The 26,279-nt window shown below is 45.4% G+C and overlaps 1 protein-coding gene across 2 annotated transcripts; it reads right to left on the reverse strand.

The window, feature by feature from the left end:
* Window positions 1–18,251: 18,251 nt before the first annotated feature.
* LOC113486800 (urotensin-2 receptor-like) lies at window positions 18,252–22,760 on the reverse strand. 2 transcript variants are annotated; one of them, XM_026861067.1, is made up of 2 exons: window positions 22,480–22,760; window positions 18,252–19,964 (listed from the first exon to the last, which is right to left on the reverse strand). In XM_026861067.1, the coding sequence occupies exon 2, from the start codon at window positions 19,818–19,820 to the stop codon at window positions 18,672–18,674; it is 1,149 nt and encodes a 382-aa protein (XP_026716868.1). In that variant the 5' UTR covers window positions 19,821–19,964; window positions 22,480–22,760; the 3' UTR covers window positions 18,252–18,671. The 2 variants fall into 2 exon arrangements, with proteins under 2 accessions (XP_026716868.1, XP_026716869.1); XM_026861068.1 differs by lacking the exon at window positions 22,480–22,760 and adding an exon at window positions 20,855–21,185 and having other exon boundaries at window positions 18,296–19,964.
* Window positions 22,761–26,279: the final 3,519 nt, after the last annotated feature.

Here is a 26,279-nt window from a genome sequence, read left to right on the forward strand (position 1 = left end):
GCTTTGTTCTCACCTAACCAAACATTGAAACTGGTCACTTTATTTACCTTGTGGGTAGATCATGCAGAGTCCATCCAAAGATGATATTACATTTTTCTTCTGTTGACTCCTCTGTGCCGAGAGCTCCATGGTAGCAGTGAACCTCCTGGAACTGTAAGAGACATAAATCTCTATAATTACATAAACCAATTTTCTCAAAGTACCCTTTGAAAGGTTTCTCACTGTCATCAGTGACAAGTACAAATCTGTGAGCTCCCTCAGACTAGTGCCTTTCAAAATCTGCCACACTTTCCCTTCAGATTCCTGCCAGGGACTTACTGACAAGTCGACACTTATTAAACATGGACTTCTGTAACCTACAGCTGGCAAAATTTGTCCTTAAGCTCTGACTGGGATCTTGGTTGGACTTTTGGTGTCTGGTTGCACAAGCTAGGTTTTACCTAAGGTAAATTTTGTTTCCCCAAAAAAATACAGATGATTTCCTTCCTTTCAGGCTTTCTAAATTAAACACGGATGCAAGGAGTATAATTACTGTGGGATGGCTGCCATGGGGGCTGGATGCCATCTTTTGCTAAATATTTGTCAAATAAAACATTACATTTGCTTCTGCTGGTTTTTGTGGCCTTCTTTGTGGTCAGGTCCCCAAATACTTGATATAATGTGTTTGCTGGCAAGAATGCCTTTGGGAAAAGCTACTGTGAGTGATTATTTGCAGGAAGCAAATGTGTCAATTTGCAAGAGTGAAAATTTTTATCAGATTTCCAGGTCTGTGAGTGTGTTTCATCTCCAGCTGGGGACTAGTAGCAATCCCATCTGACACGGGTGTCCAGTCCAAACTGAGCAACAAAAATCAGAGTGTACTTTGAAGAAATATGTGCTTAAAATTACTCCAGTTGAGAAAATGATAACTGGGTCTTTTGTAAATCATTAAGTCAGAAGAAGGAAAATATGTGGAAGAAATATATTGTCTTTGATTCACTCTGAGACGTGGCTATGGCTGCCTTGCACTTGCTGGTTATTGTTATTTTACACTGCTTTACCCACGTATCTCTTCTGGATGCAAAATGTCGCAGGATGGACAACTGGGTTCAGGATCCAGTTAATGGGATCACGACAGATGCTTTCCCAGTCTGTTGTATTATGGAAAATGAGGACTGTCTCCATTGCAAGAATTCTTGGAACTTGTCACTTCTAATACACCATTAATACATCAGTTGCCCAGAGCATGAAAGTAACTGCTGTCTCTGTAGTGGTGCCAGTGAACTGTTCCCATATCTGTTCTTTTTTCTCCCCATATTCATTAACTGAGGGGCAAAAAGTGTTGTGGGGCAAATACATTATGATGCTAGTTTAATGAGTTTGTTGACTTCTGTTTCATAGTGCAGTTGATTTAGAGAAGATTATGAGAGGGAAAAGTGTACCTTGTGGCTTTAGTGCTTCAGTATAAGGTACAATTTCTTTCCTCTTTTCAAAGAAAGTTAATCCTATAGCCAGTCAACTAAATTTATGGTGAGAAACACAGGTGATGATTTCTCTTTATGTTTTGATTATCTCAAAAGTTACTCATTCCTACGCAACCATTTGATCTGTTCAACTGGGAGTAACAAAGGAAAAGCTATCTTTAATAAATACTGGATAAAAGAATATAAATGCCACTGGTTGTATTTATGTAGCGTAACTTGGTGTGTGTGTCTGCCCCTTGTATTTAGAGCTGGTATGAAATGCTTATGATAGCATTGGTATCAGAAGTACTGGTACAGCCATATTACACAATGACATCTTACTTCCACTATTCTGATGCTTCAGGCTGGATCTGTGTCTCAGCTCTTCCCTTATCTGCTGTTGTTAATGCTCAGCAGTGCTTGCTTTCCAAGTCCTCTGCACACATAAAGAGAGGTAAAGAGGGAATTTAGGATGACCAGATGTCTGGGTTTGGCTGAGGTAGCCACAGAATATGGTTCCCTGTCTTCCTTCCAAACAGTTTCTCCCCAATACGCTCATTCATGATTTTGGTCTTGGCCACAGAATTTTCCCCATTTCCCTTTCAGATTATGACTTTAGTAATTTACCTATTCCCAGCCTGTGGCACTAGACCAGGAGATCAGTGACACAGGCTATTAGAAAAACCTGGTATTAGGTGTGTGCCTGTTGAATACCCCATGTCAGGTTGCATGCGGAATGCTTGCTTGGTGCAGAGCCCTTTGTTCCAGGTTGAATTTGCTACATCAGCTTAGTGATGGGGAAGGTGAGCTGGTGAGACAGAGGCTGAGATTCATTGCTGTACCAAGGTCCATTTTAAAGCCTCTGCACTGCCTAAATATTTGTGCCCAGAACAGTGGTCAGACATTTGTTGGCACATAATAATGTTTAAGGCTGAAGATAGTTTCGTGTTGCTGCTGGAGTGCCGGAGCTATTTGCTGGGTGGTGGCACTTGCATCCTGCACTGGCTGCTGCGAGGGCCCGGAGAGGAGAGCGTAAGCTGGAGGGGGAGAAGTAGAGGTGGCAGAAGGGCAGGGAGAGAAACATGCAGGCAGCAAAACCTCCCATTTTTCTGTTAGTGTTGGTAGGCAGCGACATTGTGTTCAGCCCCCGGGAAGCTCTTGGCCAGCCTGGAGGTTTTGCTTAGGTTCCCTCAGGGCTTTCGGGCTGCAGAAAAAGAAGTCTCTTGTGAGCAGGGGGAGCACTGCAGCTTTCGTTTGCTCTTGTGATGCAGCTTTAATTTCTTTCCCACAGTGTCCTCCACTGCTGCATGCAGACAAGCAGTGCAGGGCTTTGGAGAAGACCCGTTCCATCACATGCTGGGTGGGTAGAAGACAGTTGTGCTCACTGGGTGGGTAGAAGAGATGGGAGGAACTGGCTTTCCCCAGCCCAGAGACAGAAGGCTCCTTTATGATCTTGAATGATCAGCTTCAAAGTAATTGCATATTCTTAAATTCAGGGCAGGCTCTGCTTTTTGTTTTTCAAACACAAAGACACTGAATTTCTTAGAAATTCACCTAAGGAGTCTGTGGACTGTGTGGTTCTAGAGTTTGAATTTTTTCAGAGAAATACAAAATGACATGTAGTATGCACCAAAAAAAAAAAAAAAAAAAAAAAAAAAAAAAAAAAAAAAAAAAAAAAAAAAAGATACTGTATCAGGGAACAGTGAGTGAGCAAACAAAGGTGTAGGTATCTGGAGAGACATCCCAAACTACCAGAAAAGACAATACCAATAGGAGATAGGAAAACAAAAGCAACTGGGAGCTTGTTCCTCTGAACAGTTCCTGCTTTGTCACTCAGAATCAAATGTTCCTCTGTAACTTTGCCACATCATTTAGGATCTGAATCAAAGAGTCCCAGTGGCTTCAAAATGGGCTTAGGATCAGGCCAGGAAGCTGGTGATTCTACCATGTGAGCAGAGTGTGCTTTTTGGCTGTCACTATGACACTTGCTAGAAAGCTCCCTGTACAGAAAACAGTAATGGCCAAGTAACAAGCCATATTAGATAACTGGTGGAAGAAAAAATGATGAATAGTTTTCTGATAAATGTTTATCTCAGCATCTGTCAGAGAGAATTTTTTGAATGCAGTCTGTCAGGTAAATAATTAGCTGTAAGTCATTTGATCCTCTTTTATTGGATGGTGCAGTAGCAGGACATGATTCAGATCTTTTGCCTGCTGTCAGCACAGGTTGAGTTTTACCTGCTGAGAATAATGTGGATAATTCCCTGGTAAAGCTGTGGAATAACGAGTAGGAGTGCTCTTACTTATCCTGCAGGCTATTTTCTCCCATCATCCCCAGCCCTGTCAGTGGTCCCACTTCATCCTGAAAATATGCATGTTCTCTTTGGGGTGAAGGAGATAATTAAAACCAACTCTTGTGGTGGAGAATAGCAATGCCAGCCTCTGCAGCACACCATCCTGCTGGCATCAGAAACACTGGCAGTGGCTCATGCAAGTGCAGCATGGTGACTGTGCGCCCACCCAATGTGAGCAGCACTCCCCACCGCTGCCCCCCGCTGCGTCGACGGTCCTGCTGCTGGAAACCAGCCCTTCCCACAGTGGGGACATGGAGGCGCTCTCTGCTGAGACAGCTCTTGCCCAGCTGCACCAGTCATTGCATGGGCTGAGGTTGGGGCACGGCGCTGGAGGGGGGCACAGGACAGATGCAGTCAGGTCCCTGCTGCCCAAGGGGAGACTGGCTCCATCCCCAACCTCCAAAGTATATCTCTAATTCTGATAGGGTGGGGTCTGACACAGAAGATAATAAGAGGACAGTATCTCCTAGTGTCACTTGCTTCTGCCTTTTTATTTTTTTCTTCCTGCTAAGCCTGTAGTGTATCCCTGCCCTTTACTTGTGAGACCAGACTCTCCCAGCACCTCACAGCCTGTGGACCATGTCCCTTCAGAGGAACAAGGATGGAGCCTGAGTGAGCCTGACACTCTGCAGAGACATGAGGGGGTCCCTTCAGTGTTACCCCATGAAGTCCTGCCCCTTGATTCAGGTCACCTCTGGGGAAGAGGGTTTTCATGTTTGAGCCAGTAAGAATGATCTTTAAATTTAAAGTCCAGAACACTCAACTCATCCTGTCCCTGCAAGTGTGAGATACAAACCACAGTTTTTTCCACTTCTTGGGCATGTAGAGACCAGAATTCTTGAGTGTGAATCGTGCTGGAGTGCTTTGTATAGCTGCTGCTTCTGAAAGTAAATGATACCAAGCCACTAAATTCTTTCAAATATCTATAAAGCGTAACATCAGTGCTGGCACTTGGATATCTGCGTGTTGCTTCTTCCACCACTGTCTGTTTTTTCACTTTGCTTTTGCAGTCCAAAAACCACTAGTGTTGCTTCTGATTGGAATAAAACAAAATGCTGAGTCCCATCGGAGACTTAAGACAATTGGGGGGGGGGGGGGGGGGGGGGGGGAGAGAGAGAGAGAAAGAAAACAAAAACCTGCAAGAAATTTCACTGCTTGTGGGAGATGACACCAAGGGCCCTTTCCAGAGTGGGCGCTGTGTGAGTATGGATTTCACCTGGTGTTGCTGGCCCAAGCCCTCCTTCTTACACTCCACTGGGATTTCAGTCAGTGCTCTCTCTTGGATGGAGAAAGAAATTAAAAAGGCTGGTGACTTCATAAGGTGGAAAAGTATCCATTAGTGAGAAAGTTAAAACTACCAAACTCTTCCGAAGAGGCCCATAGTGATTGCCAAGGTGATGTTTCCATAAAACGTGATATTCCAGGATGACGCCTAGCTAAAAAATCAGTGATGATAACATCCATTCCTCTAGGGAAGGATTCAGATTTCTTCCTTGCCTGATGTATACAGCCTTGGTTTCTAGACATCTGTCTTCTTAATCTGTTTTCATTGCTGTAGTAGCACCAACAGCCAAAGCGTTTCATATCTGTCTCTTGACACCAGGCCTTGAAATGGTAATTTGTTCCTCAGGCCTCAAAAAGGGCAGGACCTGGATTCTTTCCTCATCCCAGTGTCCTGAGGCCAGCCTGTCCTGCTGGGACTGGAGAGAGCTTTATCCCCTGTACTTCTAGCCCAGCATCGCTGGGGGATATCTGATCTCGATGCAACAGCCCAGTTTTGCAGGAAGGTTGTTCTCAAAGCGCTTACAGGGATTTGACTGATCAATGACAGTTTTGAAGGTTACTCTTCGTATAAATGCATCTGCAGAGTCAGAAAACAACCCCCTTCTTTTTTCTAGAGTCTGTGCTGAGAAAACTTGGAGTTATTTTATAGGTTGTAAAATTAGAACTTCATCTACAGCAGTTTTTGAATTGCTACAGTATGCTTCTCTGAGTCTGGATGAGCCTCCACGTCTTAAACATGTGGTAAATCTTTTTGCTAGCCTCTTGTGGCAATCTTGTGCAGTTAAATACTTGGGTTTGATGAGAAGAGCAAGGGGCCAGGAATGAGGCAGACAAGTGAACATGGGTGAGACTGTGCAAAGGAGCACACTTTTGAGGATGTAACTGGCATTTTTGCTCAAACTGCAGTGCAGAGGAAGAGGGAGGACAAAGGAGGAGCAGGGTGTATAATTGGACAAACAACTCTTTTCAAAGTGCTTTGAGGATGAATGAAAACGGTCAGAGAAATGTATTTTGCACCCAGCATGGCTGTGAGATAAAGCGTATATTTCTGTTGTGCCTGTGTGAGCAGAACAGTCACTGTTGGTCTTGCCAGGTGTTAACGTGCCATTATCTAAGTAGCTTCAGATAAAACATTGCTATCTAATAATTAATCTAAAAGTACTTGTTTTAAAGCTTTCCCACCCATGGACACCTGCTGTTTCTCTATAGTAGCTTCTTTAATTTCTGATGTATTGAATGCCATGGGGTTTGTCACAGAAAACACCAGTAGTCAAGGGAAAAAAAAAAGATTTGTTCTTTCTGTGTGCTGTTTCCTGCTTTCCTTGTCTATATCTCTGCCAAAATGGGCAGCATTCATTTTACACCCAAGTGAGCCGGGGCTCTGTGAGACGTACCTGTGGGCTGCAAAACGTGAGCCAGGATGCAAGACAGCAGGAACGCACAGTCCTACGGGGGCTGATCCAGAGCCTGCTAAGGTCAGCGGAATGCCCTTCGTTTGAACTGGTCCCATATTTATTGTGCTTCAAATAATAGTGATTTGCTGTAGGGCCCCAGTGCATTGAGCTGCAGTTATATGAAGCTCTTTTATTGTGGCTTGGTCCAGCAAGGTACAATTTCCCGTAGGATAACCACATACTGTACGATGCCAATTACACTGATTTTCTGTTGCTGTCAGATTTTCTGTTGCAGCACTCAGCCTCCACTAGTTACAGAGGGTGCATGCTGTTCCTGTGATACTGGTCTTCAGAACCAGCCACATTTTCCGTAATTCATGTGCTATCTACAAAATTATGAGTCAGATTGAAGGATCACACGTGTTGATACTATGACTCCAACGGGATGCAGATCTATCCCAGACCTGGGTGTGGAGAGCCCCCCATTAGGTCTAGCCCCTACTAAGAGGCAAGTCCCTCCAAGGATGGAGAAGAGGCATGGGGTGCGCTTACAACATAGGCTGTAGGGGGGCATGGACACTGAGGTCACCTGCTTGAGGCTAGGATGGGGTCTCACCCCCATACCTCTGACTGTTAATAGACTGAGCTTCTGGGCCATGGTGGATCTGGGTAGCCTTCACATCCATTTGTACATTCCTGTAATCATAGGTGTAACAAAGTGCTTCCAGGTGCTGCTTTCCCCACCCTTTGCCTGACAAGCTGAGTCCTTGTTCCCTGCTTGCTCTGTACCATGCATCAAGCTGGGTTTGCCAGTCGTTACAGTGACATATTGCTGCTGTTGTGGTTTTTCCAATGTAATGGACGCAGAGAACATAGAAATTCACTGTAGCCCAATATAGCTTTCTGTTACAGCAATGATGAAGGACAAATTGTTCCTCCCTGTGGGGTTTTTAGGTGCTGTTGTTACAAGGCTTTTGTATTCCCTGATTTTGCTAAGCTGGTTTGGCACCTTGCAGCAGGAGACACTTAGAGGCTGTGGGGGTGATGCTAAGCAGATGTGATCTAGATCTCTGGGAAAGTCTTGGAAAATTCCTTGGCTGAAAGTCAGTGTGAGTGGCTCTTGACTGTCTGTCTCTCCTTGACCCTTTACCCAAAGCATACACTTGCTCTTTCCAGGACTGAAAGGTGCCTCTGTTATCTTTGCTGCTGATCCACCGGGAATGTAACAAAGCTGCCTCAAAGTGGGTTAGGAGGAATGCTAACTGGTTTTGCTCATGTGCACAGCCATACGTGTGCACTGAACACCACACTCGTCTGCCTCTCTCTTGCACAAAAGGACTACGAAGTTGTTCTTCCAAATACTTTCACACTGACGTGGCCACATGTATATGCCCAATGATATGCATCCGCTCTCCTACAGGGTTATTCTGCTGTCCATAGACAATTTTTGGTTCCCTTGTCAGTAGGCATTGTGAGTCCCTTCCACCTTCTGCCACACAAGCTCTTCACAGCCCTAGACAAGACTACAAATTCACACGAAGTACATAAATAAAATGGAGACAGAGAAACCTCCATAATAGTGCTGCCTTGGATGGTGCCAGAACAATCCTGTTCTGCATCCCCTGCCAAACTTCACTCTAATGAAACATCTGCGATTTAACTCAGCTTGGGTATATTTTTCTTTCATTTAAAAGAGCACCCTTATAAACATCACTTCAGCTTGGGGGAGCCGTGCCAAGGATAACTCATCATTGTCCTGCCTCTGTGAGTGGCAGCATGCTGAGCAGTGTTCACATCTCAGCTTGGCTCCCAGGAGGGCAGGCTTTTCCTTAAACTCACCCAGGTCCTGCAATGAGGAGGTGCTAAATCTTTTGGTGCTGAAGCTGTCTTGCACCATGCCAGGTAGACAGACAGCTTTGGCTCGGCATGGCCTTGGTCAGAGCTCTCGGGTCTCCCTGGCTTATACCCCAACGTTACTTTCTCCCTTTCCCTACAAACCTGGCAGATGCTCTCTTCTTGAAAATGATTTTGTTCAGAAATGAAGAAAACATAGAACTGTGTGTTTATGCTGAAGAGAAGATTCAAGAACTGTATGGAATACTATTGTTTCATACATTGATCTCAAAGGACTTCAGTAAGGAAAACAAATAATGTGAGCTTTTCTTTATCGAAAAGGATGCAGTGGTACTTGTTCCAGGTCCAGACCTGGGACGGGATCTCACCTTCCTGCAGGGTAGGCAGAGGGGACACCCTGACACACTGGTCCTCTTGTTCAGAGCTAAGCAGTTTGAGATACGTGCTTTTCTGGAAGAGTTTGCTAATCCCCAGGAGATGGATATCCACAGCCCTTCTCCACCCCTGTCTGGAAAACTGTTACCCAAAGCTGCAAAAGTCCTTTCCTCTGTGCACACCATCTCATCTCTGTTTCACAGCTGTGCCAGAAGGTTTGCTCTGATCTGATGTTCCCAGCTCCTCCCTCAGAGGAGCACTTCTACAGTTTGCAAGGAGTAACACATACAGACACTTGCAGACTTGTGTGGAGAAGCCCTGTGAAAGGCAGTTAGTTTCTAAACGCTTCAAAGCCAGTTTTCAGGTGTAGCCTGTAGGCTCGGATTTGCTATGGGCAGCTGCAGTGGGTGCTAATGCAGGTCTGGGTAGTGTCGTGGATACTTCATGCTCCTGAAGCTGCAAATTCAGCTTGCCTCTCTAAGGAGAAACAACTGCATTTAACTAATACGAACATCATCTGACATTAGCTTGCTTTCCTTTGCCAAGATATGCAGAGTGATAGCTAATCCATTTGGGCAGCATTTTTACGTGTCAGTGATGTATTTACTTGACCAATCAGAGAAGCTCTAAATATGCCAGTGCAGCTCTTCCATAATCACATATCCAGAGATATCCATTCTTTCCACAGCAGGGCAGAAAGGTTGCTTTATTATTCATAAGGGAAAAAAAAAAAAAAAGGGGGGGTTAGCCATTTACCACAGTGACTCTGGAGGCAGCTGTATAACCTGGCAGGGGCAGGGCACAGAGACATCGCCTGCTGCCTCCTTGCTCAGGAGCACAGATGATGTGTGCTATCTTGTGTACGGACGTCTGACACCATGGCACCAGCTTTGGACACCATTAAAGCCTCTCTGCAGTAAATACCTTTGCTTTTGACACTAGCGGCTGATATTTTTTGTTTGTATCACAGCTGCTTTTGAAGTCATCAGTCACCTTTGTGGCCCTGTTGTACTGGACATCTACACAGGCTTTACAAGAGGTGCTCGGGGTCCTGGGGAAATTATATCCTAAATAGGCGAGAGGGACAAAGGTTGGGGAAAGAAAGGGCAAGGCAGTGGTGCGAATCTTAAGCACAGAAAATTAATCTGCTGGCCTGGGTTCACATGAAAGTCTGTTTTAGAGCCAGTTTAACTAAAATGTCTTTGATTTCAACCAAGAGTCTTCAGCACATCCCTATTGCTCCCCTCTGTCCTGTGGGGTCATGCTGATTTCCCGGTGTGGGGAGGGTACAGGAACCACTTCCAGTCTCTGAGAAGGTGTGGGCATGTAGGCTGGGCTTTTGTTTTTCATCACCAAGGCTTTGAGGAGGATTTTTTTCCTCCAAGGAAAATGTCTAAAGCAGGTATTTGTGATTCTTAAGACATCCAAGATAATCCTCAAGTGCTCCATACCCAGGTATCAAAGCCTGTGGGCTTCTCTTGTGAGTCAAGGATTTTAATAGTCTAGTATTCCCACAGAATGGAAGAAAGGTAACTTTAGGTCTCTGGTGGCTGAGTACAGCTATTTCATGCATTACAGTCACACTTTTTCCTTTAACCTCGCCAGGCAGTTTTAGGGTGGCAGCTACGTGGATGGGATGGAGCCCTCTCCCAGCTGGGCACAGGCATGCCCCCTCCCTCCCAGCCCAACCTCCCTGGGCAACCCTGAAGAGCAACTCCAGTGGGGTCTGCATGAATACTGAGTGACCAAAATCCCACAGCTGGTCCTGCTGCATAGTGCTTTGGTGCTGGTTGTTTTCTCTTAGAAGTTATTTCAGTTTTAGTTCCATCCATGGATCAGGAATAGCATAAATTAAAGCTCCTGTCTTGGTGCAGTGCAGAAGTGTGGCAGCATGAGATGTTTGATTCAGAGTATGTTCTATTTCAGGTTGGCCCAAAGGCAGATCTTTTCAGACATAGGTTTCAAATCAAGGAATAATTTTTAGACAGCAGAAATCAAATCAAGCCCCAGCAGCTTACAAAGATGTTTTCTTCCTTAATTAGCTAAACTAAAATCAGCCCACCAGTTAGCACTGATTAATGAAGGATTGCTAGGTGGGGAGCTGCTCTTACTGGTTTTGGCCATCAAACCCCCCCTCCCAGGGACATGATGATGTTTTAATGAAGCCAGATGCCCAAAGCTGCTGTACTGAAATCCAGCCATGAAGGAGAAGGCTGGAATGGCACAGGAAGGTTCAGCACAGGCTGCCCTTTAATAGAGGAAATGGAGCATTTTCTGATACTACAAGGACTGGAAAGCTTTGGAAATTCCCCCTTATGTTATATTATTTTGCACTGTTTCTAGCATGACTTGGGGTAGACCTCACATTTGAACACTGCAAGTCCTAGTGAATTGAATACTTTGATACTTTGTCATTCATGAAGTCATCTGATATTTTGACTGTTATTAATGCAGACAACTGAAATTCATGTTTAGTGGAGTCAGAGGGTCAAAAATGTACTTAATTGGCTCCAGTGGAAATCAACCTGTATTTTTCCCTTGATAAGATTGGTTTGCATGAAATAAGAGATTTGTAGCCTTAGTTGAAATCATAGCATAGGCAGGCTTTGTGCAAAATTAGACATACATTTCTTCCAGAGATCTCAGTCTGAACTGCAGCATACCTCTGTGGCGGTCCTGGGCTCCCTGTGTGGTTTGGTCCATAATCCTTCATAGTCAGACTTTCTTTTCCATGGGCTACTTGCACATTTCAGCCATTGCCAGGTGGGACCCACCTGCTGCTTCACTCCTGTCTTACCCCTCTCCAGGTTTTTCTATACCTTGCCTAGTTTGGCTAAATATTTTGGCAGTACACAAGGTGAAGAGGAAATCCATAACATCCTTTTCCTCCCTTGATTTCAGCAGGGTTGCTTCTCTCAATTGAAGTCAGGTCCAGCATCTCCAAAATGGACTCACCGGAGTGCTCCTCTGGTGCTCCTCCTCCCCCAGAGAGGTTGTCCTGTGAGAGCAGCTGGGCCAGCGGCTGCTGGGGCTTGTGGCACACTGTGCCTTGCTGCCATAGCCCAGTTGCCCTCAGTGCTGGGTTCTCTCCAGTCCCTGTTCTGGACAGAGAGCAGAAATTTGCCTCCAAGGATATCAGAGAATACTAGTGACTCACCAACTCACATAGACATTTTGGATGCAACAATTCTGTTCGTAAAATGCTTGCAGTTAATGAATTAATTATGTTACACTCTCCTTTGAGCAGTACACCATAAACTAAACAAATAATCAGCAGGAGGCTGGCTGAGTGTGCTTCCCTTAGCATTCTGAATAAACACAAACACAGAAAAAGCTGGAGCGCGCTACCGCTACCTAATGTGCTCACATTTGTGTACCAGTTTCAATAACTGAAAACAATCTATATTTTTTGGAAAAGTAAACCTTGGAAGGAGTGTTGCTACATTGGTTCCCAAAGCTTGTGGGTACCTGCTGGCACTGTGCTATGAATGAAACTTTCTTCCTTTTTTTTTTTTTTCTTTTTGAGGCATAGTTATTAACAGAAATATTTGTCACAATATTTGATCCTCATGTCCATAGGGCTCAAAGCACTACCTTACTGATGCTCACACCACTACTGGCATTTGCCTTTCTTTCCCACAAGGATTAATTTATTTTGAGGATCTGTCTATTGGTGGGTACACCACTTGTGCTGCCTTTGGCACGTCTGAAAAACACAAGTCTTGGACGTTTTGTGGCTGGAACTGCAGTCGGTGCCAATGAATTAACTCTGTTACGGGAGTTAAAGGATGTCTGTGTGAAACAGGTGATGCCAGAATCAGCCAGGACAGTAGTTACAGTCAGAGCTGCTGTGGCAAATCCTGTCCTGTCTGGTCTTGTGTCAGTGGATGTTTCACTCCATCACTGAGGCAGGTTATTTCACTTTTTTTTTTTTAAATATATATATTTGCTCTTGTTCTGTTATTTTATAATCCTCCTAGACAGCTTTAAACTAGTAACAGCAGTTACTTGACAGTTAAAATTATACTTGCTTGAGTGTTTTGGTCTTTGAAACTAAATTGATGGTATTTTCACTTTCTCTTGTGGCAAAAACATGAGCTCTCCTCGAAGACAGATGGCTTTCCAGGTGATAAACATTTGGGAAGACTGGATTTAGCAGCAAGCCTTCAGTGTACATATAAAACTGACTTTCTTGGACTAGTGAAGTCCCTGATCTCTAACTACATTGACGAGTGTTTGTTCCTGGGAAAGCAGAATAAAAATGAGATAAACTTTCCCTTAAAATGTTTACAGCACCTACTGAATTTGGCCAGCTGGTGCAGTATGGCCTTAAAGCTGCCCGGGGAGACTTGTGAGAGTCACACGCACATGTTGGATTTCTGTGCTTTATCCGTAGCATTCAGACCTGTAGCATTTTCGGTTGACAGCTGCTCGAAGCATACACTAAGTGAAATGAGGTAGCTTTCCTTATAGCAATGTGACTTCAGTACCATGAGAGGTGACAAATGGAGGAAAATGTCTTGATTTGAAACCAGAAGTGACTGGATTGGGTTGAACCAGTTTTGTTCTTGGTGCCTTTCTGCACAACTGGCATGTTTGCTTCTTGCATTGCTGCTGAGCATGAGGCTGGTGACTTCTTATAGCTCTGAGGTAATAAAGTTTTCCAGAGTAATAAAAGTTAGCAAAGGGTCCATACTGGGTATGTAAAACTGAGATTATTTTTCCTCATATGTGTGTGTTTGTTAATAGCAGCAGTGGATTTATCTGCTGCTTCACACTCATTCAACAATATGAGATTTTTTTTCTGCAACATTTGCAGTTAACTTTCAGTTTTACTCCACTGAAAAACAACAAATTGCCTGCTTTTGCTCTGTCTCTCCTTTCCCAGCCCACTTTCAAATATTCTCACAGTATAATTTGTTCTGCTATTACACTGCCTCTTTGATTACCTTCATTCCCCCACATTTCTGATGTGCCTATATCAGTATCCTTAACTGCAAATCAGGTGTAAGCAGGATTTACAGTTGAGATATTGAATTTGGACATGCAAAAGTGATTGAGACCATTTAGAACTGATACTTTTTTCCAGGTTTTGACAGCTCATGCAGTAAATAGATGGCACAGATTCCTATGCAGAGCTGGCCTGGATCCAGGTGTGCATAGGACAATATTCAGCGTGCTCAGGTGTCACTTTAGCTGGCCAAATACAAGAGAAGGTCTCATACTTTTCTTTCAGTTAATTCTTTACCCTTGCACTGGAGACAGCTGGAGTTTGATCTGGAGAAGCAGCAATGGCTGAGTGAGCGTCTTAGAATTTGATCGTGTGTTTTGAGAAGGGGAAAAAAAAAGCCATTCCGAGTGTGTGCTGCTGTAGCAGCTCCTCTGGGCACTGCATGGGGGGAGGCTCAGGCATGACTGGGGCAGATAATTTCAGTGAAGGCATCCTGGTGTGGCAGTTATGGTAGATGCAAGTGGGACAGCACCGGCCAGAGGAATGTTTTTTTCTAGGCAGCTTTGCCAAGGTGTGGATTTGATGTCCAAGATCTGCTCAGCCTTTGGCTTCTCTTTCTAATACCCTCAAGCAAACACTGGAATGAGAGATTTCCTAGCAAACACCCCAGAAAAATGAAAGATCACCTGCCGATCTGAAAATCCCACCACTCACAACTTGGCCATGTACTGAACTAGTGACCTAGAGCTAAAGAGCTCCTTATAAACCTGCTCTTCACCCAGCCAGTCTTTGCCAATATTGCAGCTGTAAGTGAAACAAAACTGTGCATGTTGATTTGTTGCCCAGATACTCTTCTAGGAGCATGTGCCAAGTTTTTTTCTCAGGTTAGAGGTAGGCTGAAGAATTGCTGGCCTGGTTATCTCCAAGGGAGCAATGTGGGACACCTACACAGATTAACAGGGTGGCCCAAAGCAGCTTCATCTTGTGCCCTTGTGATCACCGGGCTGCAGGAACAAAGAGGGGTCCCAGACCAGACACAGGCTGTCGATCAGCTTAAATCAGGCCCCATCAGTGGGTGAGGAGGCAGGTTTGTGCCCATGACTGCTGTGACTCTGCACATGGGAATTGGGCAGAGGGTGGGCACTGCATCACTTTCCACTGTGGATGCCCACCCCATCCAGGCAGGTTTCGGCCAGAGGGATGCACAGCGTGGTGAGCGACTCCTCTCTGCTTTGCTACTTGAATTTACTTTTTGTAAGAGTCCTGTGGTTTGAACAAAATGGACAGAAGCTTTTTAAAATGAAGTGTAGGCGAACTGATGAATAAAACTTCATCCTAGAGTGAGAAATTGTGTTGTTTTGCCTCCTAAAGGCTGAAATGAGACAATTCAATATTTGAGAAAAGAAAAAAACAAGTTCCAGAAGGATTCTTAAATTTCTATGTGGATTTGCAAATAGTTTGGATAAACACAAATGTCATCCTTTTCTGGCACAGATACTCTCCAGCTGAGAACACTGCCTGGCCCCAGCTGTAGTTTGCTGCCTGTTTCAGCCACCAGAGTGGGTACCCGGCCTTTCCTAGCTGGTAGGAGCACTGCAGGGGCCAGCATCTCTTCCCTGGCCCTTTTTGGACATCCTGCCATGGTCTATTTACTGCTATACTTTCTTTGAGTCTTGAGGCACTGCAAAATGTCTTCCTGGCTTAAATTAGCAAAAAAAATGGGAGTTTTGACTTCTGCTACCTGGAGTTCAGCTGCTGAAATCCAGTCTGTGGGTAGTGAATGCCCTGGAGATGGGGTGATTTAACACTTCAGGATGATGAAAGAGTTCCTGGTCTCACCCCACAGGGAAGAAAGAACTAGAAAATAGAGTGCAGTTGTAGGGGCATGATCTAAGGTATACGAGCACACAGCCACATGTACACCCACGTCCCTTTCACACTGATTTCAAATTTATGCAAAAATCAGCTCTTGGATCTTTGACTGATGATAGGTTTCTGCAAGGAGGAATAAATAGGGCACACTAATTGTTTTGTACCTATTGTTAACCAAGCAATTAGTTACGTTTTGGAGGAGGCAGTTCCTTCTTTGGACCTCACTGATAGCCCTGGCTCCCCCATTTATATTCAGCAGACTCTTGTGGTTGAGTTGCTGCCTGGTTTCAGGAAGAGGACAGCTGTCTAGTGTTTGGTATCTGAGTGTGGCTGATGACCTGTAAAGTTAGCTGGGGATGAAGAGCTGGGGCACATGCTGCATGTGAACTGCTCAGAGCCTTGCTTTTACCTGTGGATTTGGAATAATACTCCCTTATTGTTCCCTGTGCTGAGTGGTGATGGATGCAAGTGTTTGAAGGAGAAAAAACCCAACAGCCTGGGGTGGAAATTGAAAGGCTTGAATGAAATATCTTATCCTTCAAAGATGACCCAGTATTGACTGAAACAGCACCTGCAACTGTTCCCTGACTTGCGGGTGTCTTCTTTTCTCTTGGCTTTGTTGTGTGGATCTGACAAACACTCTGCAAGCCCCTGCTGAGACCACAGAACAAGCTTCAAACAAAATGAGAAACAAGACTGTGTGGCCCAGGGCTGAGGTTGTGTGTTCTCCTGTGGAGGCAGCAAAGCCCAGGGCCCAGCCCAGCTCACCTCCCAGGGCACGGCAGGACCTCTGGCATGGCCTTGCTTCCACAGCACGTTGCTTGTGCTCATTTCAGGGTGCTTGTTGCACCTACAGAGCTATGGCAGGCTTTTTGCAAATATTTTCCGAGATGATTTGGTTATGGTGGGCTTGGAGAAGTTAATCAGAGCTGTATACCTTGGGGTCAGAGGGTTTAGACTGATTAACTCTGGAGACAGATTTGCTCCTGTGTCTTTCGGTAACCCTTCTGCACTGTCTGCATTGGTGTGTAAAGCCTGGATGAGCTGAGATTTGCAAACTGTCCTCTCATTTTGACTCTCTGATTTTAGAAAAGGTGGACTGCGCTCTCTGAAGGCTCAACCCACAGTAACTTTTATTCACCACCATGGGAACTGCTTGTGCTGAGCTCATCTTGAGCTTGTCTGGCTATTTCTGAGCAAGGAGAAGTTAAAATTACAATTTCCAAAAAAAAAAAAAAGGAGGCCAAACATTATGGTCTGGTCTGTGATAAATACCTGACTATATTCAGGTGGAAAACGGGTTCACCTCTTATCCATTCCTTACAGTGGGGTGAATGATGCTTTACTCTCCCTAATAGGCTTTGACTCGTGTGTCTCCGGCCTGAGGAGCATCTGAAAACTACTAAGAACTGTCAGTGTAGGAAATAGCCATATATAATGGTATTTCTGCCCCTCCAAAATCAGGAAGGGGCTAATCCTGAAGTAGGATTTGCTGGTCAGTGTACTGCTCTGCAAGAAGGGTGCAGGTAAATTGCCCTGACCTGCAAGACCTCTGCGTATGGTGTTGAGGTGGATGGGAACACAAAGTGAGCATCTTCCAGTTTCTGCAATAGTTCAACATTAAAACTGCATGCATGAGAGTCCTCTTTCATGATGTGTAATCTTCCCCATATATAACAAACTTTAAGTCCATGAACAAAGGGACAATTCCTTTTCCAAGTGTATCACCCAGAGAGGATGGACTCAGAGCTTTCACTATCCCCATGAGCAATGACTGTTTAAATGCCTTGAAGAGGAATAGACGGTTAAAACCTAAATTCCATTTCTGTATAAGCAAATGGAGTTCGCTGCCAAATGGCATATCACACTGCAGTTCTGAATTTACTCCTAAGCATCAATTTGTTTCTAATTCTTTAACTTGGTTAGAGCTGTGTTGGCATTGCATCGTTGTATCCTTACGAATGAGGTAACAGGGCAAATGCAAGCAGAAGACTCCTGTACTGATGCTGGCAGCATCCCAGAGAAGGTACTTATAGGCTCATTGGAGAGGCAGCAGGCCTCATGGAGGATATATTTATACTAATGATGCTTTATCATCAGTGAAAGCCAGGACAGGCCATGTTCCTGGTGTAGGCAGGACTATATTCACTTTTTGTAGCAGTAAAGTGAAATCATCTGTGAGGGAAACAAGTGATCTCACTGATAGGGAACTAGCACTTTTATAATTGAGAATATTAAGGACTTCAGATAGCATAGCTTTGCCCATTGGAATTCACATCCTCCCACCCCTCCTCCTCTCCCTTTGTCCTTCCCTCCTGGACTTGGTGATGCAGGTCTGGTCCCTCAGGCTGGATGCTGCAGTCAATGGATTCCCTGAGGAAGGGAGGTTCCCAATTCCTCAATGGAGGAGGGCAGGGGGCAGACACACTTGCCCTGAACAGATGATGCTCCCGCACATGGTTGCTCATGTGTTTGGGGATATGCATTAGGGGATGACGAGTGTTCCCTGGCTGTGGCACTGTCACGGGAAGCTTGTCTCGCTAACGTGAACTCTGATGTAACTCCACTACAGACACTGTGTGAATGGAGAATTGAGCCCAGCACATACACGAGTGTAGGATAAATGTGAATACGACCAAAACCAGGACAAACACTCCTGGATATGCCTCATCCATGTTGTCCAGTCCTACTCCAAATTCAAACTGGATTGCATGTCACAAACATCAGCTGCTTTGCCTTTATTTCATTGTTTTCAGTCCTCATACAACTACAAATTTAACATTACTGCTAAAGAAAAGAAAGAGCAAACTACAGCCATTCACAGGATAACATAATTTTAAACTCTGAGACAGCTGATACTATTAAAAAACATGACCTTATTACAAGCTTTCAATATTGATGGCTGCTTGAGGAGACAACTATAAAATACAAAGATAAAAAGCAAAAGGATGTTTAGATAGATGTTCAGCTGAATGTTGCTAGCATCAAATCAGTGGCACTGAAGAAAATGAGAACAGACATACAGCACAGCCTCCGGATCAAATGTGGGCACATTATGGATCTGCTAAGGCTTTGCCTTTACAATGTACACTTTAAATCAAAGCAACTTTGAAGTCAATATTGTTCTTGGAGATGTATTTTACCTTCAGGCACTGCTGTTTCCCAAAGGAGCATGAGCAAGAACGTATGTCTCTGTGCAGTGCTGACTGCTTGTGGACAGGGATCTCCCTGAAATCCTATGAAACCGATTCCTCCTTTGAAAGTACCCACTGTTGCTGCTAAGGGACCGCTGCCTGTTCTTCAGGTACTCCCTGTAGTTTTTGGTGAGTAGGGTGTAGAGGAAGGGGTTAATACAGCTGTTGCTGTAAGTCAGACAGGTTGTCAGGTAATTAATGTTCTTCATCACCTTTGGAGATAAAGGGAAGGATTCATAATACTGGAAGAGGAGCTGCCATATCCAGAAAGGCAAGAAGCAAGCCCAGAACACCAGCACTATTGTGAAGATTAGATAGAGCACCTTTTGATTTGGTAGCCGCTTGGTCTGCTTGAAGGATGCTGTTTGTGACACCCAGTAAATCTTAGCTAATCGGATGTAAAGGTAGCCAATGATCACCCCCGGACCCACGATGCTGGTACCAAAAAGGATGGTGAGATAGACTTTGTAGGACAGCTTGCTCCAAGTGGGCAGGCAGATGCTTTTGTTGTCCCTTTGCACCAGCTGGATCATGAGAAGCATTGGGAGAGTGAGCAGCAGTGACACCAGCCAGATCACAACAGCAATGGCCTTTCGGTAACTCTTGGACCTCTTCACTGTGTCCAGGGGCTTCAGCACAGCAAAGTAGCGCTCTGTGCTCATGACTGTGAGGGTGAAGATGCTGGCATGCATAGTGAGGAAGTCCAGGCTGAACAGGATGCGACAGCCAATGTCCCCAAAGTACCATTTCTGAATGAAGTATGTTCCAACAATGAAGGGGATGGTGAGAAGGTAGAGCAGGTCTGCCAGCGCAAGGTTGATGATGTAAATATACATGGAAGCAGATGATCGCAAGTAATGACACATCACTAGCAAGGTGTATACATTGCCTGTTACCCCAATCACACACATGAGAGAGAGGATTGTCCCAATGGTGCAGATGGCAATCATGTCCTCCATGGAACCAGTGGCTGAAGTGCCATTCGCACTGGCACTGGTGGAGGCATTGGGTCTGATTCTGAGCATGCTGCCCTCGCTTGTGTCTGTCACCATGTAGGGGGTTGCAGAAAAGTGGCTCTCCGGCTCGTCGATTAGGGACATCCTCCTGGCCTTTGAATGCCAGAGGCTTGGTTCATGCCACAGGGGTCTGAAGATCTGTTCTTTCTGCTCTGAGAAATGCAACTGCTGGGAGATGGTGAACCATCTCTTAGCAAGGTCTCATCCAAAGAAGATATGCATTCTCCACTAGAGGAAAGACATCAGAAACCAACATATTAGAAATCTGCCGGAGCAACACAAATTATCATTTAAAAGTTACCTGTCCCTGAGTACGTATCTGCACTGTCTGCATATACCAAAAGTCTTGTACATTGAGGTCACTCATGTGTAAGGTTCATGCTATCATTACAAGAGTACAGCTTTGAGAAGTGACATGCCTTAGTGTGTCCATGGAAAAGAGACAAAAGAGATTATTGGAACCACTTGCTGCAATCCCTAAAGTTAGTTTGGGGTTGGAGAAAAAAAATGTCCTTCGTAAATTCATAACGGCATCTTACAGACCTCGCCCCGTGACTGCCTAAAGATCTCTGCTAAGCTCTTAACTCTGAAGGAGTTCCCAAAAAAAGAGAAAACAAACTTTGGATTTACCATTTGCAGCTGAATTGTGTATTTTGTGTAAGTGATACACTCAAAGTCCTGTCCAGCATTTCTGCAGTGTTTTCACAGAGCAACTTCCCTTGAATGAGAAGCTCCTACTAGGTCCTGACCTGCAGTTTCAAATTGCATCTGAGTGATGGAGAAAAAATGCATTTTATAGCAATAGAGCAAGGTATAGGTTTCACTATGGGTTTTATATGTCTGTAAATGCAGGTTTTTTTCATGCTGTCTGTCCAGTGTGATTCCACAGATTTTCATGTGTCCATACACAGATATATTTCAGACAGACCTGTCTTTGAACCTGTCTAAACAGCCTTATGCAGTGAGGTGTGAGATTATTCTGCAGCATATTAGGCAAACAGTCACTCTTTCTACAGAGAAGCTTTTGGTTACCTCAGGCTCAATCTTATACAAATCGTGTCTCTGTTGCTTTGAATTTATACTGGCTCTGGGTGTAGGCAAAGGGAGATCAAACCTACCTGAGAGAAACACTGAAGAAATAGCTAAAATGCCCAAATTTTAAGACATACCAAAAGCCTGTGCCAACCTGAAGGTGACTGCACACAGAAGTGCATTTGCACTATGTATTTTACGGAGCTCAGATTGTCTCTTTGGTTGAAAAACGCTGTAAGAAGGGGTGCTGGAGTGCCTTGTCCTTGAAGGGCTCAGCAGGCAAAGACTTCCCTGTGCCTCATTCCCCGGGGCAGGTTGGGTTTGTATCATCCTGGGAATTTGCAGCTTTTCCCAGTGAGTTTGGTGTCCCTTTGCCTCCACACCAGCTCTGACTCCTTTGCCTCTTTCTTTCCACTCGCTCCTTGACAGCAGGATTACACCACAAGGCCCTCCTCCGCTGCCCGTGTGTCAAAGACCCAGACAGTGACCTCCTGTAGCACTTGAGGATGGACAGTGTTCATCCTCTTCATGACTTGCCCTCACTTTCTCTTCTTTTCATTAGCACCTATTGCAGGTGATGGGTGCTATGGAGATGTCATGCAAAAACTTTGTATAAAAGAGGGCAATCCAGTACAGAGGGAGATTTTTCGTCACGTAACATTTGGGCTAGAGATGCAAAAGAAAGGGAAAAACCACAATGCACAGAGTCCATCACCCACCCAAGTCCCTTGGGTACAGACATCCGAGGGAGAGATGGTGAAGCATGGTTCTGCAGTGGTCAGTGCTCCCTCAAGACATCACTCCTCTGGGCTGGTCTCCCGTAGCTTCGCCATCATCTCAGTTTTCTTTCTTAAACCTTGCAAACCCAAATCTGCCTCCTCCCTCCACGCTGTGCTGTGTGGTTCCCTCCTGCTTGGCTTGGGCATGTGTAGCCAGCCTATCCATGTACCGACTTCTCCCTCCTCATCCACTTTGTCGATGTTCATGTATGAGCTGAGCTGGTGGCAAAAGCGTCACGGACGAAGGACACATGGATGGTCAGGGAGCTCTGCCTGCTCCTCTGCCATACGATCGCCAGCACACTTGGTTGGAAACAAATGGCTCTGCATGGGATGCTCCAGCTAAGCCTGGAGCTGGTCACACAAGCAGCTATCAAGCTCAGTTGGATTTGTGATAGCTCAATTTCAGGAGCATGTTTCCATGGCTCAGGTGCTGTCTTGCAGCTGCCTCACTTTGTAGCAGATCTATGCCCTGCCTATGCACGTCTGTGCAGTTTCCTGGTGTGACAGCTCCTGCCGGAGAGAGCTCAACACACCGCATCTCCCCGCTCTGCTCCTCTTCCACTGAACCTGCATTTTGGTTCATTCATAAAATTACTACAGCGCTAATTCAATCTGGACATTTCACCTGTCTCCAGACAGAGCCTACAGCCAGGCAAGTCCTCACTCCTAGAGGAGGAAAATAAAGCAAACTGGGGAAACCTTGCATCATTTTAAAGTTACTGTCATTGCCACACTCGTACATAAATGCACACGCTTGCACCCACGCACGCACACACACAAGAGCTTGTTATTCCAAGCAGCCATTCATGCATCTTACGGTCTAAGCAATTTTCTCAGCCAGTCCTGCCTTTCCCTCTACATTATCATTACACAGGAGTACCATGCACATTCAGTAGCTGCAAACATAAATTAATTCCTCCTGCTCAAACCTTGCTTTTAAATCCAGTAGATGAAGTTTCCTACAAGAAATAAAATAAAAATGAATCTAGTAGTATTAAAGCTGAAACTTAAAAAAGAAAAAAAAAAGGAAAAAAAGAAAAATTAAAATCCTTCTTCATGGGCAGACAGCGAGAGATCCCCGTGCTCCGTCGCATCTGGAAAGGCAGCGGCAGGAAGGGAGCATGCTACCTAGCCAAGTATGTTTGAAATCTGTGCGCTCTTAATACTCTCATTCTCCTCCCTTCACTCACGCCTGCTATTTCTGTTACTCAGTGACGTTAGGCATAGCGCGGTTTTGTCTGCAGCCAGTGAAGAGCCTTTTTAAAGAAGCAGCATTTTGATAGTCGTGGCTTGTTTAGCTGCCTCCCCCCGGCCTGGCGGTGAGCCAGCTGGGGACATGTCAACGCTGTTTTCCTCCCAGGACCGGGGATACAAAAAGCCATCCCAGCCCTCCTTACATCGCACCGGAGAGTGCAAATGCCTAATGTTGCCTGAGCAAAACCATTGTGTCAGGGAGAGCGGTCGGGCCAGGGAGGGTTAAATTCCTGCGGGAGGATGCGCTGCCCAGGGAAACGGCAGAGCTCCTTGATATGGAGATCAATTCCAAAGTGAAGCCAAAGTTTATTTGGGTTGGACGGTGTATTAACAGATGAATCTGTGCGGTGGTATCACGCACCACAGCATCTGCGATATTTCAGGCTGGCAGTAACAAAATGTTACCCAGGTTGCTTGGGGTTCAGCTGGTTGCCCTTCCCGGGTGATACTCATTGAGGGTAAAGACAGAGCGAGATCAACCAGGCGCCCAGAAAAAAAGCAGTGTGAGGAAGGGGCTGGTGCTGAGAAATGCCAAAACTAAACTCAGGATTATTTTGATAGCAGCTGAATACAGTGTTGATTGCTTGCACACAGTGGGGTTTCTTTTCCTCCCAGTTCCTTGCTTTAGCTCTGTGGACCGCAGGGAATTGCATCTGATTTATGCCAGCAGGAAACGAGCAGCACCCATCTCTCCTGGGGCGTCTCCTGCCGGATACAGGAGTGTGGGAGATGCCTGCCAGGCCCATTGCTTGCTTCACCGGTTTGCATTTGGGCAACCACTGCAATTAGGTGCTGCTTCCCAGCACGAGGCTCCTGGGAGGCGGCAGCACCTGGCCACCAGCTGTTCCCGGCTCATCCATCCTGCATCGCTGTTACTGAGAGCTGTTCCCTCCTCTAACTCTTTCCCTGGATACTTGTGTTATTTCTTCTTTGTTCTCAACCTTTTACACTCTGCTATTTGGGTGCTCTCAGATGGACCTCGTGTCTAAGGTCTTGTCTTCCTGCAGTGTGAACCCAATTTTGCTTGAGCCACATGGGGTGACTGTGGTAGCATCTGGAAAGATTGGTGACCAGTTGTGGCTGTCCCTGTAACAGGACAGTGGGTGTGCAAAGCAAAGCCCCTCAAATAAGTGCTTTTGAGTGTGGTGTGGACTCTGTTGAGGAGCAAATCCTCATGTGGAGGCTTAATTTTTCAATTAAAATAGATTTTATGTTAGCAGCTCTAACAAGGGCTGATTGAGCTCTAAAATCCCAACCCAAGCACTCTCAAATGTACATGTTTTGTTTTAAATCTGCATTTTGTGGCTTGCCCCTAGACATCTTTGGAAAAGTGTGGGCTGGAAGATACTTCTCATGATGGTCTCCAGGTGAAGTGGTGCTACCCATTGACTGTGAGACTCCAATGAGTGGCAGCGCTCCCTTGGTGAGCACTGATGATGAAGCCACTGGCAAAGTGCTTTATTTGTGGGTGGCCCACTAGGAGCAAGAAGGGCATTCATGTGGCCGTCTCCTTTTCACATACAGAGCAGGGACAACCAGCTGGTGCCTTTGAATCCCCTTGCTACCGTCTGCGCGCAACTCGGAGGGCACGTTGTCACCAGCCCTGTGCGAATGCAGCAATGCTGACAGAGTGCCTCTGCTGGGCATGGCTCAGCCACGCCGCTTCAGTCTCCGGCATTTGGTAGGTGTGTGCAGGTCTCTCCAGGCATCTACACTGGAACTATCACACTCCTGTCACTCATCTGTCACCAAGGGGCCAGCTGAGTTGGTATTTACCCATGCCAGGGAAAGGAAGTGGGAATGGGATGGGAGAAGGTTTCAGGTCAACCCATCAGATTCCTGGACCTTTTGGTCCCAAACCTGGTGCTTCCTTTTTTGGTGTTTAAACCTTTTGAAAAGCATTATACCAATGTATTTGTTTATCAGGAAATCTCAGTGCCCATGGGGCTGCCATTAGAGGAAGCCGGATTCCCATATGATCTGTGTCCTGCTGGAGTCATTAGAGGAGATGTCTGGAGAGGCATTCGAGAGCAGCGTGGACAGTGTCAGGTTCACAGCCCTGGCTCAGAGGGTTGTTTGTGGTTGTAGTTTTGCTGCTTCTGTTCCCCTTATTTTCCTCATCAGTAAAACAGAGATCATTGAGCTCACTCATCCCCCAGTGCCCTGAGATTCAGGGTTTTTCACATTTGTCAGATGCTATTAGAGCTATAGACAGGAGTTGCAGCCCGCATGATTTGTAACAGGACTAGGAACTGCACAGTCAATAACAGATGAAGGTAGGAGCCCTCTGAGATATGAAACAGGTCTGTTTAATCATTCAGCAACATCCACTGCTACAGGGCTTGAGTTCTGCACAGGGGCCTTCTGAAGTTACTGCAAAGGTAATAACCATTATTATTCTGTTAAATACAGGGCAGAAAAGACTACTTCTCCCCTTTGATATAAGGATTTGTGCCGCTGCTATGTGAATTTGATTGTGTTTAGTTACCGATTCAAATGTCAACAGAACCAGTCAAATCTCTTGGGTATCTTGAGCTGGGCTGTGCACCCTGCCAGCTGTGTACCCTACTGACTGTCTGCTGCCTCCCCCAGTCTGTGCAGGGCCCCTCGAGCATGTTCCACTTCTGCTGGGGCAGTTTTGAGACCAGGTTTTCCAGCAGCCATGGGCTTCTTTCTGCTCCAAGCTGAAAGTGTAAGTTTGTCTATGCATCACATTTTAAAAATGTAATAAAGTGCTGCTCCCTCCTTATAGGGAAGAGCACGCACAGATGCAGCCAGAATTGATAAAAGGAAAGAATCTCATGAATGTGTCTGCATTCTTGGTCTGGGTTAGGTCTAGAAACATGTACAAACTCAGGGTAAGATGTGATTCCCATTCGCCTGACTTGGTTAACTCATCTCCATGCACAACCTCCTTTAGTACCCAGAGTACTCGTGGTATAGCATGGATCTTGTCTCCACTGCAAACATTATCATGGTCACACAGAAATACAAATTAGCTTATGAGAAGCTGCCCTGTCTTGAGGATCAGTCCAAAGGAGGCCAAGCATTTGGAGCACGGTGCCAAGCCCAGGTCATCCCAGAGCCACGCTGACAGCCAGAAGCACATACAAATGGACAAATGGCATCAGCTCCTGAGAAAAAGTATTCATGATGTGGTTGTGCAGTGAAAGAAAGGTCCCTGCGTCACCTCTTGTTCCTAGGAAAGTTGCATTTAAATCCCTATTCTATCACTCATGGTCTTGGACACATGCAAATGTAAATCCAAATTCCCAGCTAGTCCCCAACTGCTTTTTTCACTCTTCCTGCTATCTGTCCTCACCAGTGTAAGACCCACCCAAGCTCGGCCAACGCATTTGGAGACTTCACTGAGCTTTCTTGGCATTTTGGTCTTCTTTCTTCCTGTTTTTTTGCAATATGAAACTTCAGTTGTCCTTTCTGAGTAGGTATGCCTTTGCACTTGGCTGCTTTGTGT

Source organism: Athene cunicularia, assembly GCF_003259725.1.
Source record: "Athene cunicularia isolate RWA chromosome 18 unlocalized genomic scaffold, athCun1 chr18_part1, whole genome shotgun sequence".
Classification (NCBI taxonomy): domain Eukaryota; kingdom Metazoa; phylum Chordata; class Aves; order Strigiformes; family Strigidae; genus Athene; species Athene cunicularia.